The sequence below is a fragment of the Dermacentor albipictus genome, chromosome 7 (genome assembly GCF_038994185.2).
Source record: "Dermacentor albipictus isolate Rhodes 1998 colony chromosome 7, USDA_Dalb.pri_finalv2, whole genome shotgun sequence".
Classification (NCBI taxonomy): Eukaryota; Metazoa; Arthropoda; class Arachnida; order Ixodida; family Ixodidae; genus Dermacentor; species Dermacentor albipictus.
Window position 1 is genome coordinate 40,885,412 of NC_091827.1, and position 27,640 is coordinate 40,913,051.

The 27,640-nt window shown below is 44.7% G+C and overlaps 1 protein-coding gene across 4 annotated transcripts; it reads right to left on the reverse strand.

The window, feature by feature from the left end:
- Window positions 1-86: 86 nt before the first annotated feature.
- Window positions 87-25,020, reverse strand: LOC135920972 (basic salivary proline-rich protein 4-like). Of its 4 annotated transcripts, XR_010570378.1 has the most exons (7): window positions 24,837-25,014; window positions 15,776-15,957; window positions 14,460-14,597; window positions 9,065-9,138; window positions 5,629-5,781; window positions 4,809-4,991; window positions 87-255 (listed from the first exon to the last, which is right to left on the reverse strand). XR_010570378.1 is itself a non-coding variant. In XM_065455259.1 (6 exons), the coding sequence occupies exons 1-6, from the start codon at window positions 24,902-24,904 to the stop codon at window positions 221-223; spliced, it is 759 nt and encodes a 252-aa protein (XP_065311331.1). In that variant the 5' UTR covers window positions 24,905-25,020; the 3' UTR covers window positions 87-220. The 4 variants fall into 4 exon arrangements, 3 of the variants coding, with proteins under 3 accessions (XP_065311331.1, XP_065311330.1, XP_065311332.1); XM_065455259.1 differs by lacking the exon at window positions 9,065-9,138 and having other exon boundaries at window positions 15,776-15,961; window positions 24,841-25,020; XM_065455258.1 differs by lacking the exon at window positions 9,065-9,138 and having other exon boundaries at window positions 24,837-25,016.
- Between the last annotated feature and the right edge of the window lie 2,620 nt (window positions 25,021-27,640).

Below are 27,640 nucleotides of genomic sequence, written 5' to 3' on the forward strand. Positions count from 1 at the left end.
ACCTTCACAGGTTGGAATGGCTCCTGATGTTTGTTTGTTTTAATTTGTGGCGATGGTGGCGTGACAAGTGAACCCAATAACACATAGAATACCATGACGTTCCAACTTTGTTCATAATATGGCCTTTATTCCAAACTTCGTTTTTTAACGTTCCACAGAATGCAACAAACTGCGCAGCAGGGCACCGCCTCCATCTCTCTTATGGTATTGTAGCGCATGATCAGGTCTTGAACTGGCACTGGCGGAGCTGGTGTGCTGTAAGTTTTGTGTATTAGAGAGAAAAAAAACTAAATTTATAATCACATATTAGTTAGCAGTGTCATTACTTTTGACAAAATCTATTTAATATGTCTAACGAGACCCCACATATACAAAAATATTTACAATGGCACCTTCACTTGGGAGCCGACTGTGTGAGCTACTTATATGCGTTTCATTCTGATGAGCTTGCTATATAAATATGAAATTCGCATTCCTAACTGTTGGAACAACTTTTGAAAATTGGCGAAATAAGCTTACTTTGTCGTCACTAGGCTCAGCCTTTAAAAATACCCGCTACAATAATTACTGTTTGCTGTATTTTGTCCAGTAATGTACCGTCTTCCATTATGGTGTCCTCCAGTCCATAAATATATTAAACAAATATTGCAACCACGAGCCATCTCGGGCAATATTATCAAAACTTCTTAAAGACAGTTAAATGACAGATTAATAAATTAAATATAAAACATAATTCAAGACTCTTGGGCTGCGGATTCTCACCGATCTAATTAGCAGCAGATCTCCTACTAGCACGTGATGCCGAATTTGAGGAACCTGGTCAGTTTTACCATGTCAACAGTAAAACGCTGCGTCTATGCTAGTATTTACGCTTCCCATGTCATTAAGGAAGTTGTCCTTAGACTCCACAACCTGAATGGGCCCCTGTTTCAAACAACAGAAATGTCGTTTAAACCGGAAAGTGCTCTGTAAAATTCTGAAAGATAGACTTTACATTACAATAGCTATTTCAGTTAAGAAATACAAACGTCGCCAACTACGCTCGGGAAAAATGTATGGGTGTTGCAATGTAATTTACACAAAAGGTTTCTCTTTAACACAATCTCGCTTCAGGAACATGCTTGGATAGCTGTTACTTAGAGTACAAATTCCTCCCAATATAGCCGATTCCAGTAAATCACGCAAGCACGACACATGTTCGCCCTACTTTGTTGCGTATTCTTGAGAACTTATATTGTGCAGTGCAAATGACGAGGAGACAAAAGAAATACAAACGCTTAAACGCACAGCTTTTGCGCAACTTTTTAAAAACACATGCTATGTATGTGGTAAGTAAATAATGTCGCAGTGTAACAATCAGTCTACTGGTTTGTGACCCGTCTTAGAGAATCACGGCTGAAATGCGACTGACAGTCATTGGCAAGCATGCAAATGAAAACATGGCAGTTGGTAGCTTGCATCTGGGTTCGCAGGCTCTTCTCCAATAACCGTATGAAATAAATATCAATTATTTTTTATCGACATGGCGAAAGCTTCACATTAAAGGCATTCTTTTTCGTCAGCATTGCTTATTCCTGAACCGAGATGCATTGTGCCTGATCTCCGGCTATCAGCAAGAGATCCTCCCAACCTTGGTGCGGGCTGCCTCTGAACGTTTAGTCTAGGCGCGCGTTCTAGAACCAGGGACAATTCAAAGCATATTACGATTGCCAACATAATCCATTGTCCATAATCAGATTTATAAAATCTGATTATGGACTGCCATACTCAAAATTTCGAGTAATAATTTAATGAAGGACACAAGACCTAGTAAGAGCAACTTTAGTGATTGAATAGTCTACCAATGCAATTAATGTACATATACGGCATGTATAAGCATAGAGCATACATATAAATCAATATATAAAAGGCTACACGGTCACACTGACACCGACGGCTAAAATTTGCACGAATTGTCCGTATAGATACTAAGGCAATAAAATTACTACAATTGATGCGACGCACAAAATTACGCCGCGCAACCTACCAGATTTGAGAAATCGAATGATGTTTGCCTACTCGTCGGCAGGGCTTATATAGTGCAATAGATTGCTGTGAATTTTCGGGCGCACAATGTAAAATCTACGTAGCATTTCATTTGCGATGTCGTTGTTCGCAGTGCCCTTGTCGATGTGACGGCGTCAGTCGGACACCCGTATAGCCAAAATCCCGTTTTAAATGTTCAAGCGCAACAATAAACATAGCCACTGTAGTTAGTGTTTCTCCCTTCAGGCCAATTTCTTTGATGAAGGGTGTGGCTGTGCATCACGTGGGGCTTCTTGTAGGGACTGCCAGTTCTATTGCGATTAGTTACGGCCTTCTCGTGTTCACACTATTGTAAACATGTTCTAGAGAGAGAGAGAGCAAATGATAAATGAAAGGTAGGGAGGTTAACCAGGACTGAGCCTGGTTGGCTACCCTACACTGGGGAAAGGGAAACGGGGACGGAAAGATTAAAGAAAGAAGAGAAAGTCCACCGGGGATATCGTTCAGTCACTCAGTCCAGATTACAGACGCTGACTCAATCCTGTCTCTTTCAAATATCGCAGCAGCGCTTTTGTGGCCTTTTGTAGCGGCGATATACGAGGCCACGGTCCCAAGATCTTGTTTAAGGTGAACGGTTTGCTATCTGACTGGTTGAGAGCTGTGCAGAGATCTTGTCTTTCATTTTCAAATGATGGGCAGTAGCACAGTAGATGGTCTATAGTTTCTTCGACACCGCAGGCATTACACTCGGCGCTATCAGCCATTCCAATCAGAAACGTACATGCATTCGTGAATGCGACGCCCAAGCGTAAGCGGCACAGCATTGTTTCCTCGTAACGCGGAAGCCCTGGTAAACATGTTCTAAGCACTGAACTGCTCTCACAGTACAATATTTTTGTAAATTGGTATCGTAGCTGCAAAGGCGAGGTTTATTTCCACTGCTACCAAAATGTCTTGCAAGAAAAAAAAAAGATGAGTGGAAGAGGGTGACAGTCAAAGGCAGCTAAAAAATTCAATAGTTACATTCAGTGCCTGTTCCGAACGAATATACACGATGCTATATTCGCAGTTATATAATGTGCGAAGATTGCGCAATATCTAAAGAAATGGCTACTTCTAGATGATACTAAGTTTATGAGACACGCAGAAGAGATTTTTAAAACGGATCCCTCTTTTTAGGCATCATTTAAACCTTTGCCGAAATAGCAAACGCCACCAATAGCCGGCGTTTATACACAGCAATACGCAGCAATACTTACAGCAACATATATAGCAATACGTGCACGCGCGAATCCAATTCAGGTGGTGTAGAAAGGGCTTTTGTTCAAGCACGTTGTAGCATTTGTTGCATTGCGACATCGAAAGTGCAGTTAATTGTCCTCACTCCAAAAATTATTAACATTTTGCCTATGGGTAATTTGACTGAAACAAAATGATAGATTCCCTTTCGATTACGTGGTCTCCAAGCTTTTCATTTTGCTTCCAGACGTATCTTGCTTGGGTGTATAATAGCCAACCCCGGCTGTTGCAATTATGTTACATGTGGCCGCCAATGCTATAATATAAATTGGTTTAAACAATTAAAGTATGATATCTTAATCCAGGTAAGCTGCAGCATAAAATAAAATATACTTTCGTGGTAAAATAGCGCGCTACTTTCGTCAATTTCACATAGTCTCTCTGGCCTTCGGGTTACTTTGCATTAATGAAAGTATACACCAATCAATCGTGGTAAAATAATGTGCTACTATCGTCAATTTCACATCGTCTCGCTGGTCTTCGGATTGCTGTGTATTAATGAAGCCATACACCAATCGATTTCTGTGCTGTTTTTGACCTTGCGAAAGTAGCCATTTCTGAGAGGGGGTGATCATTTGCGACGAATCAACTACGATGACTCCCAGATACCGGTATGATTACATATTTGTAAGACTCTCTAGCGGAAACCTCAGAATTACAACTCGCTTAGTCGCTGCGTTCCACGCCTTCAAAAAGCGAGAATATTGGTTGGAATGGCACTTACGTCGTTGACTTCAGTTCTTGGAAATCTAAGGATGATTTCGGCAGTCACTTAAGTATCGTTAACCCAATTTCTTTCCCGCCTTGCACATAAATACTGGTGATGCAAAGGAAAGGTGAAATTCTTTAAGGCTGGGCATGCATTATGGACTTCAAGTAAGCTACGTTAGCTAGTCTGTGGGACAAACTTAGTCTTCTACTCGCGTAAGTGAGAGACGAATTGTGTCTTATTTTGCTTTCTTAGAGAAGAGAACGTCCCGTAAACTTTTGACCATTTCTGTACATTTAGGACATGCGCAATTTCCGAGCTGCAAAATTAAGGTAATATAATGCGGTAAGACCACGCTGCACTGCAAACTGAAGCCAATGCGAATAATTTCTAAGGCTTAACATGCCAACCGTGAAAGTGTCAATGACAATTGATATTTCGTATGAGAATGCCAGTAAATCCTCAGAAATGTCTCTCGCCTAAACACGGTTCTTATGACATCCAAGGGTGTCGGAGAAATTTCTTGACGCATTCGCAGCGCCCCATGGGAACTGGTCCATGGTTTCAGTTTACTGGCCTAATTTGTTTCCCGTGTCTTGCGTGGCTAACAGTAAGCTTATAACACTGCTGCTTCTGTGTTAGCCACAAGCTTACACACAGAAGCACACTACATGTAGTAGTTCCATTTACCAACTCCCCCAATGGTGCCCCGGTGTCTCATTATAAAGATTGATACAAGCAGCAAGCACGATAATGAAGATGTGTGCTGACTTACGGCGGCATTTCTGCATGCAGTCCTCACAGCTTTCGAAGAAGGATCCGACAGTCGGGCACCTTCCTGCTGGCACTCGAGAGCAAGTCATGAAGTTTCCATTATTAAACCACAAGTCAGCATTTTCGTCGCAGTTCCCTCTTTTTGGTCTCGCTCCACAGCTTCCTTTTCCCGGATGTGGCAGAGCTAAAAAATTGAGTATTTTATTCCTTTATGTTCACCCACAGTGCCAAGAGACCTGTTATTCGGTAGCTGACTGTGCGTACAGGGCTGTGAAATTATCGCGTCATGTGTTCGCTCAAGCTGTTATGAATTGCGGAGATCGCATTTTTTACATGTAAACAAGTTCTCATTTCTGAACACCCTCGCTTATATTTCTTTTTTTGTTTTCTTCTCCTTTTCAATATTTCTCTGGCGCTCATATCTTGTCAATAGTATTCAATAACATGCTTTGTTTATTTATCTTCAGTTGAGTTATATTTGTTTTAGTACCATTCTGTTATATTTCAGTTCACTTTTACAATTTGCCGCGCATACTGTATAACGCTGCAAGTGTCATTCTGTTCTTTTCTTTGTTTATACGTTGTCACTCACTCTCCTCTGCAATTTCTCGGCGATTGAGGGTACCGAAAATAACAAAATAAATACAAATATGGTGTACGCCTTCGCACACGATTGTAAGTCATTTCAAAGCGCCCTAAACGTGCGTAAGTGCTTAACTATAGGTAGGCCGATGGGCCTAGCGTGTTTGTGCTTAGCTGTAGCGTCGCGTCAGGTTATTTCGGACAGGACTTTATCGCAGGAAATAGAGGATCATATTTACGTGGGCGTGGCCGATGTTTTACTCCTCCGGCGGGTCTATGTGGTTTCGGCACGGGCGGTCTGGGCCTGTGCGGTCTGCTCGGCCTGTGTGGCTGGCGGTTGCCCCCGTGTCCTCTAGGAGGCACCCTGACGGTATTGGTGTCTTCTTCTGATCCTGCACATTTGTCCCAATGCACGAATAGCAAGCCTTGGGCTCGAATATGCGAGAGACTACGCCGTCGTCATGTTTAATGCCATCCCACGCGCACCTGTTACGCGTAATTGCGACAAGAGGGTGCAATCCGTTGTGTTCCGTTAATACTGCAAGCCGACGTGTGATAGCTGTCTGCGGAAAATGTAATGATTTGAAGCACAAAAACCTTTATTTCACTGCCATCCTTCTTTTCAGTCAGTTCATGTGTGATACCAGAAGCGATGAAACCGCTTAGGTTTCAACCCTATGCAATAGAACAGACAGATATCATGATATCCTAATTTAAGAGCTATGTCTGGTTAAGATACACATAAGAATCGACCCTAAATATGTAGATATTTTACTATAATATTCTGATTTACGTAAAAAAAGCCACATGCGCTCACAGCTACTACATACTGGGAGAAAATGCTTTTCTGTGTAAACGGCTTTGGTGAAGAAAGAATTGCAGTGACAGCATTCTCAGCACACGGTTATTGTTTTGATTTCCGGTTAAGCAGGGGGCTCCAAAGCAGGCGAAATATGCCGACCTGTATGTATAAAAAAGGATGCAAAAGCCACTGTCCACGTGCAAACTGGCTAACAACAGAACACGCGCAGTTGCATTGGTCTGGCAGAGTACTTCACTATTTCGTATTATCCGCTTGCACCACCTTTTTCAATCTGTTAGCAAAATATACCGCACATCCATGGCCACTATGACGGCAGGAGAAAAATCATTCACATGGCATATTTCTGAAGATCTTTGTTTAGCTGGCCTTTGTAAGAAACTGCCGATTTAATAAATTATTCAAGGAGACGTTGCAATCGGGAGACTGTTGTAAGTAACTAGCCTTTAGGGGCATTTCTATGGCTTCACAGCACGTTTTGCTAACCTAGAAAAGATGCTCAATGAAACTACGGGAAGGAGCTGATGTGCGAGGTCATAGTGTACTTGTGCAAGAAATAAATCACGCATTAGCAATGTTACACCCTAGACGCAGCACCTGCATGTAGATGACCACTGCAGGCGCTTCGTCCTCTATCCACGAGAAAAGCTTGTCAAATCAAACAGCCTGTAAGCAGAAACAGCTAAGTAAGACAGACCGAATAAATTTTACTTTTCAAATATATTTCTCACGCGCACACGAAGAAACTTCTCATCCTTTGCCAGCGAATGCGGTTGTCCGCAGTACATCGTGAAATCTACCCTACTATTACGTTGCTATGAGGCTCACAGCTGGTCTGGCACATGTGACAAGGTAGTTCGACAACGCTTGCATGCTTAGGCGTTAGTTGCAGCAACACAGGCACAACCGTAGTAACTTTTATTGCCATAACAACTATATATATATATATATATATATATATATATATATATATATATATATATATACACACACACTCCGGGTACACTTTGTTTTGCTGTCGCTGTCTTCATAGCAATGGTCATGGGTTTCCGTAGAAAGCCCAAGGCGCCATGGTTCCGTTTTGCGCCTAGCAGTCTGTATGCTATGGGACGGGGGTGGGGGCTGAGCGCGCGTCTTTTCCTATAACACGTCCGTGCGTGCGCCAGACTGTGTATTATGTTCACCGCGTAGGTGACTCGTAATCTCTACCTGGGAGGAAATCTGCGGCGGGTATGAACGATGGGTGAGAAAGAAATCAGCAATGGCTTTTCTGTGCGGCCTTCTCGCACGCCTAGAGCCCGAGATCGCGTAAGTTCCAAGCTTCGGGAACTTGTTAAAGGGAGGCGTGGCAAGATTTGTTCACTCCCAGGTCACGGCTTTCCTAATGCCATCGTAAAGCGAGCGAGTGTTCGCCGTCATCAAATGATATCTGTTCATGTTTGCCTCTGTATGCGTGACTCCTTGTTTGTTAATTTAATTTGTAATCAAATGGTTACTGCAAATTTTATGCCAATAAAACTACGAAGAATTATTCGGGTACTTCCTGAAAAACTTGATATAGCTATCAGTGCTGAACATTCCGGATGAAATTGTGATTATCCTTCTGTGCTCTTGCGTTGTAGCGTCGGTGTTACACCCGTTGTCTCCAGATACATCATACGAGCACACAACCGTAAAGGCCTAGAAATACGAGCGTTTATCTTCTTTATACCGTACATATATTCGCATTTTTGTAAGCCGTGCGCACAAAAATAACATATTTGTAGCCTCTGTGCTGCTGTTGATTTCTTTCGTAAGTAAGGCGCTCCCAGACGAAGCTTTGCATATCTCTCTGGCAGATTGCTTTTGGCACATACAGTGTGTCACGAGTTAGGGATTGTTCGCCATGTGAGAAATATTTTTTGACTGATATTCGAGCCCTTCTTAGTAGCGTTTTATGTACCTATTTAGAAGCCAAACAAACGGTGTGTGCAGTCATATGAGTAACAATATGGCCTTGATTACTTCAACAAAGCCTTATTGGAGACCTTTGAGAGCAATGGTACCTAAAATACTTGCTCAATTTATGTTCAATGCCGGCAAACAATGCATACGCACAGCATTTTGCACGGAAATATTACCTGCATCATTACATGAATACTTGGCATTTATAGTCACGGCTAACCCTAACTTATCTTCATCTATTGCCTGCGGTGCTATTATATACAAACATGCACTCTGTTCAGATATTATGATAACTCGCTTGATTGGAAGTCAATAAATTTTCTCATGTCTTTCCATGCAAAAATGCAACAGGCTTGAGCAAGCGCAACTCTTACCAGTTCAATTTGCGCAATATAATAAAATGGATCCAACATTGTGCAGTGGCAAATATGCTCCTCATTACTACTTCATACCCACTGTTACAAGATCAACATTTAAAATCTTGCAACGTCGAAGTGTGTTCAGGGAGAAGCTTCAATATGTAAGATTTATAAATATTGCCGAACTCCTTAGAAAAGATAAAATCACTGATACCAGCAGCTCACTGCCTTTTTCTTCACCGTAAGGCCATCTACACGCCTCCTCCCCCCCCCCCCCCGACCCTCGTTTGAGTGTCTTATTCGTAAGAATTCTCAATAAAACACAAGAGTATGAGTGCAGCTATTCTATTCTAAGCTATTTAAGCGAAACTATTCTAATGACCAATTCTATGACTACCACCAATTCCTTGTTTATTACCTCGTCACAAGGGCCTTGCAAGACTGAAAATTGTAGGCTAGTGTTCATCGTACGATTTTACATGGGCTATGTTACTGGGACTCCGGTAGCTTCTCATCTCTCAGTTAATATTGTTAATCTCTTTTTACCCTCACCTTTTCTTCCGGGACGCCTGGAACCTTCACCCTCGTGCGGCCGGGCATCACCTTATGTTTTCCTACTCCTTCATCTGCATACCAAGTGTCATACAGTGAGCAATGCCCTGACAAATGCATCAACTACCTTTGCTTCTAGTGTTTCGAGGCACTGATTCTGCAGCAGAAAGTCTGTGCCCCGATCGATCATTCTTCCGCGAACCTTAATGGCCATTTGTAATGCGAATAAAGAAACGAGAGCAACTTGCACTAGTGGTGCAATGCTGGAGTGAGCAGTGTAGCTTCTGATCACTTACTTTTTACGTGGCTTGCCCAGTTGCTTGTCGGTTTTTCGAGGCTGTGCTAGGTTTTGCAAAGTTATTGGTAAGCTTGGCTAAGTTGTTGCTAGGTTTTACGAGGTTATGCTAGGTTTTGCTAAGTTTTTTGGCTCGGCGGGCTTCACGCTTGAAGTTTTCGAGCATACTCAGGCCGGCATCGCTTTCTCGGTGGCGTCGAGCGTTAATTCGCCGACTCTTGTGTTCCGTGGGATAAAACGCGGGATTCTCGACTGCCATCGCCTCTTGTGAGCCACAGCTTCAGCGCAGTTGCCCGGATTAGCTAGGCAGTGATGCATCGCTTTGGCAGTGTGGCGCTCTTCCTGGTAATCCGCTTCTTCGTCGAGCCTTCGGACTTTCTTCAGTGTTTCCGTGGCAACAGCACGCGCGAACGGAGTAGAGGAGGCGAGAGGTGTGTCACAGCGCCAGCTGTTCCAAACCTTTACACGCCTGTGACGTCAAGACTCCGCCCTATGCGCGTGCGGTGCGTGGAGGTCGCGTGGCTCGGAGCTCTCGCAGGTGGTTGCAAGGCGACGCGAAGCGCCGCACAGCTGGGCCGAGTTTTCTGGTAACGCTCCACGGCGGAACTAAAGCTTAAACAGCTCCCCTGTTAAGACAATTCCTTCCATTTTATCGGGTGCTATGTATGCTTACCGGTGCACTCACTAAGCAAATATGCTCACTTCCAACCTGCCATACTGTTTATTTATTGTAAGGGCAATCCACCTAAAGGAGTTTGAAATATTTACTGCAATGTTTTAGTGACACGAGCATTGAGCGACACTCTTGTTTCTTGCGCTGCACTAGAGGTTCACCTCTGAGAAGACCGGACACGAAATTCAAAATTAATCATAAAAATCAGTACAATACAAAAGTCATTGCTTTAAGTGTAGGTATGATATCAGAGCATCGGTTTAATAAAAAATTCAGTTACTGAAGTTTAGGGAATAATTACTGTTCATCAGAAATCACCAAGAAGACGGTTGATGAAATCCTAAACAAATGAGAAAAAAATAAAAAAATTGCAGAGTGCGAAATTCATGAGTGTAACTATAGATATATTATCAGAAAATCACTTGAGTTACAAGTCGAGTTACTTAAATGTCTGGCAGAGTGGGCCATACGCAGGCGAAATGGGGTGACCTTGCATGTATAAGAAAGGCAGCGAAAGCCTGTGTGCCCGCGCAAACTGGTCATTAACAAAACACGCGTTGTTGGATTGGCCTGGCAGTTATTTCACTATTTCCGCTTATCTACTTGCACCATCATTTTCAATCTGTTAGCAAAATAGATCGCACGTCCATGGCCGCTGTGATGGCGGAAAGATGTGTTACGAGTTCACATGGCATATCCATGAAGATCTTTATTTAGCTGGCCTGCGTAAGAAATTGCCGATTTATTAAATTATTCAAGGAGACGTTGCAGTCGGGCGACTGCTGCGATGAACTAACCTTTAGGGGCATTTCTTTGGCTTCACAGCACGTTTTGCCCACATAGAAAAGACGCTCAGGAAAACTACGGAAAGGAACTGATTGCGACGTCATAGCGTACGTGTGCAAGCAATAAATCCCGCATTACCAATGTTACACGCCACACGCAGCAGCTGCATATAGATGACGGCTGCCCGTGCTTACGCATCTGTCGAAGAGGAAAGCTTATCAAATCAAATATTGCATAAGTGGAAAATATCTAAGTAAGACAGAGCCAATAAATTTGACTTTTTAAATATATATCCCACGCGTACACGAAGAAACTCCTCATCCCTTGCCTGCGAATGGGGTCGTCTGCAGTAAATAACAAACTCGAGGCTGCTATTACGTTGCTATGAGGCCCACACCTGGTCTGGGATATGTGACAACGTTGTTCTTCCCCGCTTACATATTTAGGCGTTATTTTCAGCAAAACGCGCACAACCATAATTATGTTTATTGCCATAGCAATTATAGATACAACCCTGACACATTTTCTTGCTGCAGCCTTCGGCGTCACCATCGTCGTGGGTTTCCGTACGAAGTCCAAGGCGCTATGGTTCCGCATTGCGCCCCGAAAGCCGTATGCTACGAGAGGGGGACCAGGGTTTAGCCTACGTCATTTCCTCTAGCACGTCGGTGCCTGCGCGAGACCATGTGTCACGTTCAGGGCGTACGTGGCTCGTGCTCTCAGCCTTGCGGGGAATCTGCGGCTGCTGCAAACTATGGGTGAGAAGACGTCGCTTATGGCTTTTGCGTCCTGTCTTCTCGCACGCCTAGAGCTCGAGGCCGCGTAAGCTTAAGTTTCGGGGGCATGTTAAAGCGAGATTCAACAAGATGTGTTCGGTGCCCAGGCTTCATAATGCGAACGTAGAGCGAGCGAGGGCTCGCGGTCGTCAAGTGATATCTGTTCATGTTTTCCTCTCGGTGCGTGATGCCGTGCTTGGTAATTTATTTGTAATCGAATGTTTACTGGAATTTATACGGCCACTGAAACTGCGGATAATTATTCGGGTAGTTACGTAATGATTCATATACCTTTCAGTGCTTCGATTTCGACCTTTCTGACCTTTCTGACCTTTATGACCTTTCTTCGCTGTTGCATTGTAGCGTACGCCTTACACCCGCTGTTTGTAGATGCATCATACCAGCACACAACCGCAAAGGTTCCCCAGTACGAGCGTTAATCTTAATAATACCGTGGATATACGCGGATTCGCAGAGGCGCTGCGCACAAAAAGAAGATATTCATATCTTCTGTGCTTTTCTCAATTTGTCTCCGGTCCAAGGCGCTCCCAGAGGAATCTTTGCATTTGTCTGTGGCAGACTGCTCCTCCAGGAAGGATCAATTGTCCGCCAAACTAGGTACATATTTTTTTGCTGGCAATGGAAGCTATTTCAAAGGTTCTTCTGGAGCATGGAATAAGCGTATTTAGAAGCCTAGCTAACAGCGTGCGCCGTCGTATTAGTAACAATATGGCCTTGCTTACTTCAGCAAAGTCTGAATTCCTGCTTTTTAGTGCAATGCAACCTAAATAAAAAAAAGCTTGCTTAATTTCTGTTCAGCGTAAAAAAACGATGTACATGCAGATCATCTTTCAAGGAAATATTATCTGTATCATTACATAAATACTTCGCATTTATAGCCACAGGTAATCTTACTGCTTGATAAATTGCCTATGGTGCTATTATGTACAAATGTGCACTCGATTCAGATATTATGATAGCTCGCCATATTGGAAGTAAGTATATTGACACGTGTACTTATCTTTATCGGGCGACCACGTTTCGCCGCCTAACAAATGTAATCGCACAGCGCGGGACGCGCCTGCATGTATCCGAAGCTTCTGGAAAGTTATCGATGCTTCTACCCGGCTGCCTGTTGTCGCTGAATCTTGTGTTATCTGATTTCATCGCATGACGCGAATGGTGTAGAACTTTGTGGAAGGCACCCGGGTCCGAACGATTAGTCTGGAACATTCGACGACTGCTGTATAAAAGCCGACGCGCTTGAGCCGCTGATCAGATTTTCGACGATCACCGACTGTGTTCGCCGCTCTCGTTGTGCTTTAAGTGTAGCCTGTTTTGTGGGCACAGGTTCACCTAATATAAGCTAGTTTTCGCCTTTCACAGTATTGCTACTGTGTTCATTGACGTCACGACCACGTGACAATATTATCTCATGTCTTTCCATGCAGCCACCGGAACAGGCTTGCGCAAGTACAATTGTTACCAGTTCAACTTTCGCCATATAATAAGATGGATCGAAGATTGCGCAGTGGCAAATATTATTGCCACTTCTATTCCAACTGTTACTAAGTTTAGATATAAATTCTCCAATGCCGAAGGAGTTCAGTAAGAAGCTGCATCATGTCAGGTCGATAAGTTCTACTAAACTTCCTAGGAAGGACAAAGTAAGTGATACGAGCAGTTCACCGCCTTCTCTTCACCGCGAAGCCATCACACCCCTCCACTTCCCCACCCCCTCGCTTCAACGTCTTATTCGTAAGAACTGCTCAGTTCAACACAAGAGCACGAGCGTGCCTCAACGCCCAAGTGCTCTATCTTTAAAAGAAACTGCTCTAACGACCAATGCTATGACTACCACCAATTCCTAATTTTTTACTTCGTAACAAGATCCTTTAAATACTGAAAGTTGTACGCTTTTTTCACTGCACGAACTCAAGAGTTGTGCATCTCCGCGGACTCGAAACCAGTGGTGCACATTCTTGAATGTTTCCTGCGCTAAACCGCCTATCAGGCAATGCCGCTACAGATCACCGAGCTCCGTTCATGCACTGAAGAAAAAATGCCACTGAATTGAGCTCCAATGGATCCCGGGACACTTTGGGCTCGATGGTAATGAGACAGCCGATGCTGAAGCACGGCGCACCCTCAGCAATGGCCTGAGTACTGTTCCGCTGTTCTTTAGCGGGCACATCCCGTGCCTCCTGTGGGAATTAATGAGGAGTTCCACGAGGAGATATTGGACCCAGCCAGACGCTCGCCATGTCCACCTTAAAAGGCAGGATCCCGCTATGCATTTTTCAGTTTTGCATGGAATTCCAGGCCCTAATGCCTGCCCCATACACAGACTACGTTTAGGCCTTGCTTTCACGTGCCGGTTTCTGCAGATCATTGGACTTTCAGACTGCCCGGATTGTTCAGCGTGTGGCGTAGATGAGGCTATAGACCGTGTGCTCGTGGTGGGCCCAGTGTATGCGTGCGAAAGACTGACACTGGAAGCTACCTTGAGGCATTTAGATAGGAGACTACTATCGGACGACTTCCTTCTAGGCGCATGGCCAGAGTGTTGGCAGACGACAGAGAAAATGCGTGTTTTTTTCACGTTTCTTAGGCGACACATGCCTGGACTCGCGCTTGTGATGGTAGTACTTATGCGGTGTGTTCTTTCATCTTGTTGTTTCATCTTGTTCCTTTATCCCCTAATGTGACCCTGTTCCTTCTCATATTCCCCTTCCCTTGCGCAGAGTAGCAGGCCAGATGCTCTACCTTCTGCCCGAGCTCTTTTCTTCTTCTTATAGAGGCTATGCTACTCAGACTTGGGCACCTTCAAATCACTGAGTATTATGCATCTATTTTGACCGTCACCTTTCCTTCCGGAATGCCTGGAGCCTCTGCCGTCATTTTCCTCGCTTGAAGCATGTTGCCGCGACGGTCTCTGGTGACCTGGACGGCCTTTAACAGGCCCACCGCCGGGCTTCACCGGATGCTGTCCAGCTCCTGCATCTGGATACCAGGTGCCAAACAGTAAACTATAACCTGAGAAGTGCATCAATTCGCCTGCCGTCTAGTGTGGCTACGCACTGATCCTGCAGTAGAAAAGTCTGCGCACCAATGCATGATTCTTCGGCGAACCTTATCGCGCTATTTTCTAATGCGATTAAAAAAATTCTTTCCATTTTATCGATTATATTTACATCGAACTGTACTTAATACGCTAAAATCCTCGTACCCAACCTTTCAGGCTGTTTATTAATTACAAAGGCACAGCACCCAATGACCTTTGAAACATTTATTCAATGTTTTTTTTTTACTATGTATCTTTTCAAGAAGCTCTTACGTAGACAAAGTATCTGCTGCTTTTTTACCTTCGGAGACTGTACAATTTGTTCCTCTTGCAGCCTGTACATGTTTTAGAACGTTTTGCAAGCAGAAACTTCAGCTCTTTATTCTGCCTAATGCTTCTTTTTCGGAAATCACGATTAGGCGGTGCGGCATATGTGACCGAAAAATTCAATTTCTGGCGCATTAACAGCATCGTTCTTATTTCGAGCATGCTAGCAATCTTGTATTCCATTGAAAAACCTGGGTGGACGAGAGGTGGCAGTTAGCTTTTTTTTAATCATAGGAAACAATGAAGGTGAGAAATGCTTTACAGAAGTTTCACAGAAGTGATAAAAGTTTATTGAAATAGGTGAGAATATACTAGTGTGGGTACTATTGATTGTTCGGTAAAAGCGAAGCACTGTTGGATCCCGTAATATTGGAGAGAGAAAATAAGGGTTGGTTGTAAATAGCCGATAGTATCAGATCGCTGAAACCATATCTTCCTGATTACGAGCATCCCACTTATATTAGATATGCTTCAGCAATAAAAGAATGCCCGCTGAACAAACTTCTGGACTCATTTAAAATAAAAATAGAAACGCCATGTTCTGCTCCACAGAATTTCCAGATTGGAAGCTAGGAGTCATATTGTACTGAGTATCTAAATTTTAAGCTTTTATTCGGTGCACTTTCTCTTGCCGTGTGTAGCATGTTTCGGAAGTGATGTCAGACAAAGGCAGCAATACAGTGCTTTTAAGCAATACAGAATATATCAAGGGAGAACCAAACACATTTTCGTATGCAAGCAATAACGCCCCGCACACCAAACCCCCACAAGTATTTGAAACTTGGCTTACCTTTGCAAGTATTGTCGCATTCCTCCTTGCTGTTAAAAATATTGCCTTCCACTGGACAATCTCCATACATAAAGTTCACACAACGTCGTTCAATTTTACTATAAAACCATTTACTGATTGGACTTTGACAATCCTCATCCTCTGTTGGCATCGCTAAGCAGCGTTGGCCTGATGCAGCTCTCCTACCTGCAAAAAAAATCATTTTTTAAAGATTCAATATTTTTCGAGAGCAATCAAAATTGATTGATCTGAAAATTTATTCGAAAAATTCATTTCACATGCTACATCGCTGGGTGCTCGTGTGCAACCTGGTAGCCGGCGTTTTCTATTAAACTTGTGTGTTCTGTAACGTACCTGACCAAGGCTTGCATGCCAATTTTCTAACGCAATAAATTAGCTCTGTCCTATATTAATAAAAAAAGAAAAAAATCAGCAAATGTTCATTTCGAGTCAAGGATGCTGTTTGGGTCATGACCCAAGGCTTCACCAGCTGATATGGCGGATCGTAACAAATCTTTGTCGCAATAATTAGGTTAGGCTACTGCACTGTTCGCGTCCACCTTTCATGTTCCAGCGTAGGATCTCGCAGAAACTTTGTCATGTTTGTGACCTGGAACACCTGTTCTCATTTCAAAACGCATCTAAACCAACAGCGAAGCGGGCGCTGTACTTATAGCGAAACGTTCGTTTAACTCGCTGTGTATTTGAGAATACCTTAAAAGGATGTTGTTGATCCCTCTTGCATGGGAATCGGCAGAGCAAGAAAGTGTAACGGGTCTTCACAGATGATGTTGCATGTGTGCTTCATGCACTCACGGTCCGCTGCAGCGAAAGGCGTGTGACTTGCGGGTCGGCCGCCGTGTTGCAGATTTGCTTGGCGCGTGACGTCCTGTTGTGAAGCGGCATCCTGCAGCCGAGTCACTTCGGGGAAGGTGCGAGCATTTTTTTCCGGCTCCATTGTGCCTTGGGGAGCCAGATGAGCTGCGACGCGCTGAGCTTCAGGAATGTGATGGCAGGGTTCACTGCGTGCGCCGCGAACATGCGAATGCGTTCTGCTTCACGCTGGCGTTCACTCGCCGGACGCAACTGAGGTTCGGCCGGGAATGCCGTTGCCTTTCGGCGCAGCATGCCGTAGCACGTTTATTTGGTGCCATCGCAAGCAAGGAAGTAGGTGGTGCGTGAGCTCTGCTGATGAATGTTGAAGGTGCATTTCGTAGGCGACGTGACGTCACAGGCCGATCGGCCGCGAAAGTCAAACCATGCGCGGAAATTGCACCGTCATCTCAGCCAGAAGACCAAGGTCAAGGGTTGGCCTTGGCATGGCTAATGGCTTCCCGTGTTCGCAGCAATTCACACGCGGACTACTGATACATTGTGCACGAGCCGTTTAAAATATTGTTTCATTGTATTTCATGCGGGTTCTTTAGTTTTGCGCTACTGACATTGCAAATGTTTTTCCTGTTGAAACATTATATTAAGAAATGTCCAATAGATATTACGGTCACAATGTTTCACCATTATGCATACATAGTTCATATTCTTCGGGTGAAGTTGTCCTCATATGACTTGTAAAATATTCTCTTGCAAACGAATGAAAAACCAAAATTGAACATTCTTAGAAAGTTACTTCAACGTCGAAAAGAGTGAGCACGAGTCTTTGGAGATAAAGAACCAGGTTTAGACAGAATATCGTGGTTTCTTTTGCTTGAGATACACTGGAACAGAAATTTTGGCGTAAAGTATCATTACCAGTTGTACAATTTTCTTTAAAATTGTCAACAAATTTATAAGTACTTCTCCACTCCTAGTAGTATTCTAGACGGCAGCTACTTGTGTATACAGCTTAAGAATGCTTTCGTGTTGTACAAGGACTATATTCTTTTTCTTTAGGAGTGCCACATATAAAAAGTGGCTCTACATATAGAGGTTTACACAGTACCAGTGGCACTCACGACAATAATGGAAGAGTGAATAGTCTAGAGGAATTGGAAAATCCACAGGTAATGCCAGAAGAAGTAAGGAAAGCCTTAGGAGCTATGCAAAGGGGGAAGGCAGCGGGGCAGGATCAGGTAACCGCAGACTTGTTGAAGGGTGGTGGTCAGATTGTTCTACAGAAACTGGCCACCCTGTATACGCAATGCCTCATGACCTCGAGCATACCGGAATTTCGGAAGAACGCTAACCTAATCCTAATCCATAACAAAGGGGACGCCAAGGACTTGAAAAATTATAGACCGACCAGCTTACTGTCCCTTGTCTACAAACTATTTACTAAGATAATCACAAATAGAATCAGGAACACCTTAGACTTCTGTCAAGCAAAGGACCAGGCAGGACTCCGTAAAGGCTGCTCAAACATAGACCATATTCACACTATCAATCAGGTGATAGAGAAATGTGCGGAATGTAACCAATCTCTATATATAGCTTTCATTGATTACGAGAAAGCGTTGGATTCTGTCGAAACCTCAGCAGTCATGGAGGCATTACGCAATAGGGTGTAGACGAGCCGTATATAAAAATACTGAAATATATTTATAGCGGCTCCTCAGTCACGGTACTCCTCCATAAAGAAAACAACAAAATCCCAATAAAGAAAGGCGTCAGACAGGGAGATACGAACTCTCCAATGCTATTCACAGCATACTTACAGGAGGTATTCAGAGGCCTGGAGTGGGAAGAATTGGGGATAAAAGTTTATGGAGAATACCTTAGCAACTTGCGATTCGCTCATGATATTGCCTTGCTTAGTAACTCAGGAGACCAATTGCAATGCATGCTCACTGATCCGGAGAGGCAAAGCAGAAGGGTGTGTCTGAAAATTAATCTGCAGAAAACTAATGTTTAACAGACTCGGAAGATTACAGCAGTTTACGATAGGTAGCGAGGCACTGAAAGTGGTAAGGGAATACATCTACTTAGGGCAGTTAGTGACCACGGATCTGGATCATGAGACTGAAATAACCAGAAGAATAAGCATGGGCTGGGATGCGTTTGGCAGGCATTCTCAAATCATGAACAGCAGGTTGCCACTATCCCTCAAGAGAAAAGTGTATAACAGCTGTGTCTTACCAGTATTCACGTACGGAGCAGAAACCTGGAGGCTCACAAAAAGGGTTCTGCTTAAATTGAGGACAACGCAGCGAGGTATGTAAAGAAGAAGGATGGGTGTAACGTTAAGGGATAAGAAAAGAGCAGATTGGTTGAGGGAACAAACGCGGGTAAATGACATCTTAGTTGACATCAAGAAAAAGAAATGGGCATGGGCAGGACATGTAATGAAAAGCGAAGATAACCGATGGTCATTAAGGGTTACGGACTGGATTCCAAGGGAAGGCAAGCGTAGCAGGGGCGGCAGAAAGTTAGGTGGGCGGATGAGATTAAGAAGATTGCAGGGATGACATGGCCACAATTAGTGCATGACTGTGTTTATTGGAGAAGCATGGAAGAAGGCTTTGCCCTGCAGTGGGCGTAACCAGGCTGATGATGATGATGATGATGATGCTGCTGATGATGATGATGTATTAAGGGGCATTTTTTATGTTATAATAGAGTATATGAGAAGTAAGATGGTTGTTACAATGTCTGCAGGGCCTTTCCGAGAAAGCGATAATACGTGCACTTGGCTGGTGTCGTTGATATTTACACACCAATGGCAGTGTCTTCCATGCCGAAAACCCACATATGAATCTTCGCTGTGGGGACAGGTTATTGCGGCGTCTCTATGAGTTAACGGTACGTAAATTACAATCAGGATCTCCCTGTGTCACGAAGTTATTACGATTTGAATTTATTACGACTCACGAGTCACAATTAAGAAATATAACGATGAATACTACAACAATACCTCTAGAAATACGTGCTAACTTTAACCGGTATATTCTGAGGGACACAAAACAACACTTCAACTATAGGTTCACAGTTCATTAAGATGCAGAGCATAAGCAGTCGGTGGAAACCCGTCCGACGTCGCCGAATATGCGGACCGTTGAAGCTTCGATGTGACTCAGGTGTCGGCCTCTCTCCCTGTCATTTGACGGGGCTGGTTTCCGCAGTGATTAACGTGGCAGAGTACTGGGTGGTAGTGGGTAGTGTGCCGGGTCGCTGAAGTGGCCAGGTGGTGGTTGTATGCGTGGCATTGGACGGCTGCAGGTGGCGGCCTAACGGGGTTGAATTGAGGTTTCGCAGCACTGCCGAGGCACCGTAGACGGGGCTCGGGAGCTGCGCCTATCGCCGGCCAACTGTCAAACATCCCCTCTTCGGTCGTTGTCCCAATGCTTCCTGGTCACGTCACCAGCGCACAGTTGGTGGGCGTGCCTGCAAGGCCATTCTGACGTCTGCAAACGCTCGCTCATTTGTCTTTTCCTCATTTCTGGTCTGTTATCCTCTTCTCTTTTAAGCTCACGTATTCTTTTTTAACGACCAGCGTCGTAACCTTCTTTGAATTTATTACGACTCACGAGTCACGATTAATAAATATAACGAGGAATACTACAAAAATACCTCTAGAAATACGTGGTAACTTTAAACGGTATGTTCTGAGGGACACAGAACAACACTTCAACACGCGCAATAATCGGTTATTACTCATGACGTAGGCCCCCTTTATAAGAGTTCTTTTTTAAATAAGAAGCGGTCGTCACTTGCGCTGCAACGTGTTATGAAATTTTTTGATCGAGATTTGCACAAGACGTGCAGAGCTGTCCACAGTTCCAAGTACGCTAACTCCATGTCCTGATATGTCATTATACGCACCACCTACAAAAGTGACGGCAGTTACCGAACAGCGATAACACCACTTTGCTCTCTACAATCCGTATCAACACAATCCTCAGCAACAAACTGCAAGTGGTGTTATACTACCTGTTTGCTTTCTATCACACAAATACTTTATAAAAATTCCCAACATACATTTAAATATGTTTCTAAGGCCTTATCTACGCCAGTGTGGACAATGTTTAAACTATTTCACAAAACGTAATATTCAATTTATAGTTTTGTTCTACACACTGAACCGAACAATAGCTGAGTGTGACGATGTCATAAAGCTAAGTACTATTTCAACACACTCTCCTTACTCGCATTCCTGAAAAGTGTTAGTTCTTAGATGTATTTCCTAAATAATTTTTCTTTTGATCCTGCAAGTACTAACGCTACCCTCATGTTTTCCGCCACTTCACAGATTGCCACGATTTGCTACCTCTCTGCGTACCTCTCTCTTATATGACTAGGCATATCGTGTACAGGTTCGTACAGACTCTTATTTTACTCCAGCTTCATTTCCTCACCATTTGACCACCATATCTGCTTACCGACCCAATTATTACGCCATGTTGCTCTCAACACCTTGCGTCTCTTCCTACAATTACGCGTCGCACATTTAGGATCATTATGGCATCTAATGACTTTGTCCTGAATTGACTCTTCCTTAGGTTCCTATTCGTTTGCGTGAGCCTTCTGCTTGTGGGCATTCGTGGTTCTAGCTCTGCACATACGCATATGTACACCTCTTGATATTACACAGTTCCTCGACCGATCCTTGTTATTTTTATCGAAGCGCTTCGATGATCGCCGTGCAGCGCCATAGGGTAATACCTGCTTTGCAACTTCTTGAGAGGCACTTTCCCAGCATGCTAGTTATCCTGTCGCTTCTTTTCCCTCTTGTTCTCTCCCTTTCTAGCTAGAAAGCGAGAGTAGCTTTCTTGGTGAAGCTAATCTGTGTAGGCTGCCCCATATTAGACACTCATACAACATGTGCAGCATTGCACATGATGTCCTTCATTGTCTTTCTTGCATATTTCCCACCTTTCTTCTCAAACCTTGTTGCTAGAGGATGTAATCCCTTCTGTAGTATTCCAGCGGCCAGGAACTCTTAATTCCTGCATGACATCTCCCCATGCACTCCTTTCTACAGGCGTGGTACGCTGGAACAAGGTGCAGTATTTTTTCATGCCTTCATGAGTGAGCTTCGGTGTTCCTTGGCAGTCATGTTTATTGGATTTACCTCGACCACCTACACTCAACTCGCTGATCACAGAAACATTTTTGTATCTCAGCTGTTCTACTCGCTCGTTATATAGGTCGTGATGGAGTAGTCAGCGATATTTCTGACGTAGTTGTCTTGCCGCAACAACAACTAAGATATTGACACGTGTACTTGTTTATCCTTCTTAGGTGACCGCTTTTCCCCGGCTAAGAAATACTGAATGCTATCCCTCGCCGCAGGCTGGGCCTGCAAGTATGGGAAGCTTTTGGAATGTTATCTGTGGTTATATTCGCTGTCTTTCGCGACCAAACTTCCTGCAATCTTACTGCAGGCGCGAGACGAAGTTTGTAGTACATTCTGGAAGGCACGTGGGTGCCAGCGATTACGTTGGAAACTTCGACGAGTCATTTAATAGCCGATGCACTTGACCCGCTGATTAGGTTTGCGAAGATCGCCAGCTGTGCTTGATGTTATCGTTGTGGGAGTGCTGCCTAATATTGTGGGCACAGGTCAACCCAATAAGGAGTTAGTTTCATGATTGAGTTTTGCTACTGTGATTTTCACTGTCACTCCTGTCACTGCAACGTGGCAATATCGCAGGCTTCTCTTCTATAACATCACAACATCCCTGTATTACGCTTCTCTGTTTTCGCTCCTCCCTCCTGCCATGCTGATGGACCAAACAAATATACCTACCACAAAGGTCGATTGCATTCTCTCGAGCCTGGTTTCTCTTTTTATAAGCTTAATGAAATGCGACCACTTTTCTATATGTGTATCTCGTACACGAATTCTTTCATCCCTTATTAGTATTAGACCCTGCTCCTTGATGAGCTTCTGCTCTCTACCCGCAGCAATAATCATGCCCCTATCCATCTCTCAACTACAAAAATTCGTGACCGGCCGAGAGAAAATCTTGCAAGGCTCGCCAATAGTAACGAACTTCGGCAGACTACAGACATATACAGGTCGCACGCCTCCAACAAACATTTATCATGAAAAAACAGACATCTAATGAAACATCTTTTAACAAAGAATGCACAGACGCTGATAATACAGAAAACTATACAGTAGTTACGACTCCAAAATTATTCCAGACGGTGATGACCACGCTCAGTTGCCATGGCCTCGAAGGGTTCGCCGTGGCGTAGGACTGGTCAGGTCGTCAGCGGGATATCATGGCATACGACGGGACCCGACGAACAGGTAGCCACCGTAGCACAGACAGCGCTCGATGTATGGGTTACCGCCGTTGCACATGGCGGTGCTGGTGAGTGGCTATGTGGTGAATTCTTAGCTGGATTCTTTGCAACAGCGCGGGTGAGGGACTGCAGTGGTGACATGCCCGGGTACGCGGTGCATGGTCGCAGCATACTAGGGAGACGGAAAGCCAGCACGTTTTCGATGGACCCATCTCTGGGCCACCTCTTCTGGGCCACCCACTGTCAACTCCAGAGTGCGGCTGGAGAAATGTCTCCACTAGACATAGCCAAGTCACTCACTGGTGTCTCACCGCATTAACGCTTTCTTCTTCCCCTTCCTTTTCCCTACGGTGCCGAGCCGCATGTTTGCAGTTCTACTTCTGCATGTCTCAAGGATCACTTCACTTCTTTTTTGTCACACTCTTATTTGACCTAAATCCATGCACTGTATTCTGACACCCTGTAAGACAGATTTCGGGGGCCGCAGTAATGTAGATATAAAAATTCTGCAGTAGAACCATGACGAATGGCGTGCGATAGCCGTCCAAAGATTTCATCGCGAGGTCACGTGTGGTGCGTAGCTAACACGAGTCGCAAGATTGTCATTGTCAGGCAAGTGACAAAAGCGAATCGGACAGAAAAGTGACGGGTACTGCAGATACTCAGTGGATGCGCGGAACTGAGGAAGGAGGTACGGAGCTACTGCTTCGTATTCTATGCAGTGCCTTATAACACCACATGACATTTTTCTGTGCAGCTGCATTCTTCTAAACACATCAACCTAATTAATTGGAAAACGCACATTTCTTTCATGAACAAGACATAAGTTTGTTGGACATGCATAGTTGCTTTAGTTTCCTCAAGCCAATCTGAAAGAAAAGAATGGGCGTGCGCGTACGTCTACAGTAACAGAAATGCACAATAATTTAAAAAAATCAACAAGTTGCAAAAAAAGGTAATTGAGATGCGATGAGAGGAATCGCTGGAAAGCATGAGTGGTTTAGATATGAGGATGCCCTTGCGAAACGCAGCCTTAGGCCATCCACAAGCACCTTTTACATACCATCGGCGACAAGTATAAGGAAACTGTAGACCTCCAAATAGCGATTATTTTTCTTACATAGTTTTATGATAGCGAAGGATAGCTTTCCAGGCGGGCTGTGGTGGTGTTCGGAGCTTCACAATCGAACTTAGCACCGCTGTGAAGTGACGTCACGGCGAAGTAAGAAGCTACAGACAACATGACGCGTTTCATCTACTTGGTGAAGAAGAAATATTTTCGTATATGCCAGACATGAGCACAATCATATGCCTGATTCCCGCAGCCACAGTTGGTCAGGAGGGCCTTTTAAGTTAACCAGTAAAATACTACATTTGGCTGGCGAGGCCTTTTGACCTTCATAAATACGCATTTGTCGCGGACCAGTAGCTCGACAGAAAAGCGGGTATGACCTATTCGCTACACGCTTAAGATTGCTTACGTCAACTAAGTTTGATGAAAAGTGTTTTCCGAAATTTCTTCTAGAATGCTTGAAGAAAGCGAGGCTGTTTGTTACGACGCCGCTGACGGAAAGATCAATTACGCTCCTCCGAAATGAGCAGTTGCGGCGTGCGTTTTTTCCTCGCGAACTATACAGCACAGTCATTTGCTCATGCCGCCTTCTTAACGTGAGCATTTATGTGTTGCAAAACAGGAATCATGCCGATTTTCTGATGACGTATTTCAGAGTATAATTTTCATGCGAAAACTTTGTGGCGCCATAATGAACGTACGATTATAATATGAACAACTCTGACGGGATTGACTTCAAACAAAATTAAATTCTTATATAACCACATCACAGCAGTTTATATCTATTAATATCGTCAGAACTTACCATCGCACGGTACAAAGCGAACGATAATGTAGTATGTGAGGAAAGTAAAGAAACGGGTCCTCATCGCTGCCCAATGGTCTTTCGCATCCCTTTCGACAGGACGTACCTCAGTGTACTGGCAACTTCATGTCTTCTAGTAGAGTGTACCATGAAACACTTGAAAAGCTCGTGCAGTCGTTACGAAACCCTGAACAAATAAAGAATATAGACGACCAGACATTCTCTCAGCAGATGAAACCATGACAATAAAACGAATAATGCACTGTTGCATTTGATAAAGAAGGAAAGAGACATTCATCATTTCAAGCAGTCTCTCCTGTCATGTATTTGTGTGCCGGAGTAGCATACAGACTAAGAAAATGGAAAGATGTTATCGAAAAGTGGTCCTTGAGCAAGCAGCGAGAACATACACAGCGAGCAGAAATAAACGGAAGACACTTCGTCGAGACTAAATTGCGAAATGGCGGAAGCCTGACATCATTGCCAGCGGCGATTTGTTGCATCGGAAACACTGTTATGTGAATGTTTGCTTGTTTATTAAATGCATGCAATGTCGTTCTGGACGAAGTCTCTGTTCAAGTAATTTGAGGCCGCCTGGAACTGTTGCAGCGCCGTTTGTCGATCAGGAGGACACGCGTCTTGTAGGGTGGTGTCGGAGTGTAGTTGGCCATCCTCATCATCCACTTCACTCGAATGACTTGTACTTGCTCGGCTTGTCGTGGCAAAATGGCGGTCACGGCGCTTCCGAGCTTCATTTGCCTTGGCATCCGGAGATTCAACGAGTCGCTTCAAACGCATTGCCTCTCTTCCGTTGGCTCGTTGCGTCCCTGGACTCTGTGGTGTAAGGCTCACCTCGCCGCCCTGTTGCACTCGACATATACGCTCAGCCTCTCTTGAGCGCCGCTTGCGTTCAGCGGCTGCCGCAAGTCGCGTGTTGGGATACGCTAGTTTGGCGAGACGAGGCATCCTTCCCACACGATACCGCAAAGTAAACTGCCGCCACAGCCGCCGCCACACCACACCCAAGCAGACGGTCGCCACGCGTGCCCCGCGGCAGTGATGTCAGGCCACACAGCGCCCAATCGGAAGGCCACCTCAAGCTGCTGACGACAGTGACGTCAAGGCCCACAGTCGAACACATGGCCGCCATGCGTGCCGAAGTGATGAGCCATCCCGCGCGGTACCAAACCACCCCGACACCAGCATGACGACAGTGACGTCACGCACGCGAGCCATTCAGGAGGAGCACACCTATGCCTAGCGACAGTGACGTCACGACACAGAGGAGGCCAAATACGAGGCCGGAAATCTGTGACAGTTTCTGCTAACGGCAGATGACCTTGACAATGAGCCATTAAGGGCCTCGGCCTTAAAGAAGCTTTCAGTACCAAATGCTACGAATTCTTGTCATCAAACTTCCAGCTCATCTAGAGGCACCGGAACAGCGTGTGACTTGAGTGGGCACTGTCGAGCGAGAAAGGAGGTGCACTATCCCTTCTTGCAACGTGAGTGACCACGGACAGAACTTAGCCGGGCGAATCACGCTAAAGAAAACGTAGATGCCAGTGCACGTTTGCTATTGTTCAAAGTGCCGCGCCATTTTCCTGGGTTGCCCCTTCTGAAAGTCATAGGAATGTTTTGAAGTCAAAATAGATAAACAAGTTGGGGGACGCTGCAACTTTGCGTTTAAGTGGGGAATGCGATAACGTTGAAACGGACGTTTGGGCGAGTTGGTAAGCCATATTTGAAACAGAACAGCGCGGTTTCGACGGGGACAAGAAGGGAGAAATGACACGGACGAGCGCTGTCGTCCGTGTCGTTTCTCTCTGCTTGTCCCCGTCAAAACCACGCTGTTATATATCAAACCAAGCATTCAAACGTCCCTGACTGCTTCTCCCGCTTCCGGGCAACTGCAGCCAATATAAGCGTAATGTTTACCGAAATACGCTTGCTGCGAAATCTGTGCACACAAACTTTCTAGTAAAAGCACATCCTCTTGCATGGGCCGACGTTTTGTTATTACCGAGAGAGTGTTAAGGGCTCCGTGTCACAGAATATCCAGCGTCGGCGCTCCGCGTCCATAGTCGACCATCGTTTCGGAAATAAAATCATTCCGTACCACTCACAACCAACCACACAGGCCCAACGAAAAATACTCCATAAAAATCGTAAAGTACGACTTGCACACAAGCTCCAGGCATAATACTGTCAGATTCTAATTTGAATATACAAGAAAATGTAATTCTGTTACGCGGAAACTAAAACACAAACCTTTTTTTTTTCAAGCGTTTCTGCTATTCATAGACCAACCAAAGTGTCAGAAATTAGTGCGCCGGCGTGCGCAAATTTTGTAGGCCACGGAGCCGTGCGCCCGGTTTATTTCAACACCTCCAGATGGCGCTTGCCTCCAATGCCTAGCGACCCACGCAAGGGGCCGCGTTTCTGGCAGAAAGCTCGGCTTCATGCATAGTTCGCCGCCAACATTTCCCGGTAAACATTACGGCTGTATATGCTACAGTTGCCGGGAAGCGTGAGAAGCAGTCAGGGATCTTTGAATGTTATCGCGTTACACTCTTATGGTATCGTTGACTGGTCGCCTCCATCCCCCGAAGCAGAATCGGCCAGATCCGGCGTCCCACGAACTCAGAGGAGTAGGACAAGCGCGCAAGCCGAACATGTGACTCCCTCTCGGAGTAGTAAATGCCAGATGTACAACCACGGCACAGCCATCGTCGGATGTTTCATCAATCCAAAGCTCCCGGCGCTGCTGGCGAAACCAGCGGACGCGCCGGTGGGACAA

Bases quoted from the DNA above. Each gene is read 5' to 3' on its own strand.
- LOC135920972 (XM_065455259.1), bottom strand. From the start codon at position 24,904: ATGAGGACCCGTTTCTTTACTTTCCTCACATACTACATTATCGTTCGC. The intron at 5,782-14,459 runs GTGACGGTCAAA...ACAAATGTGCAG, and splicing joins CAGGCATTCCGGAAGGAAAG to GATCAGAAGAAGACACCAAT. The intron at 4,992-5,628 runs GTAAATATGATC...TCAATTTTTTAG, and splicing joins AAAACATCGGCCACGCCCAC to CTCTGCCACATCCGGGAAAA.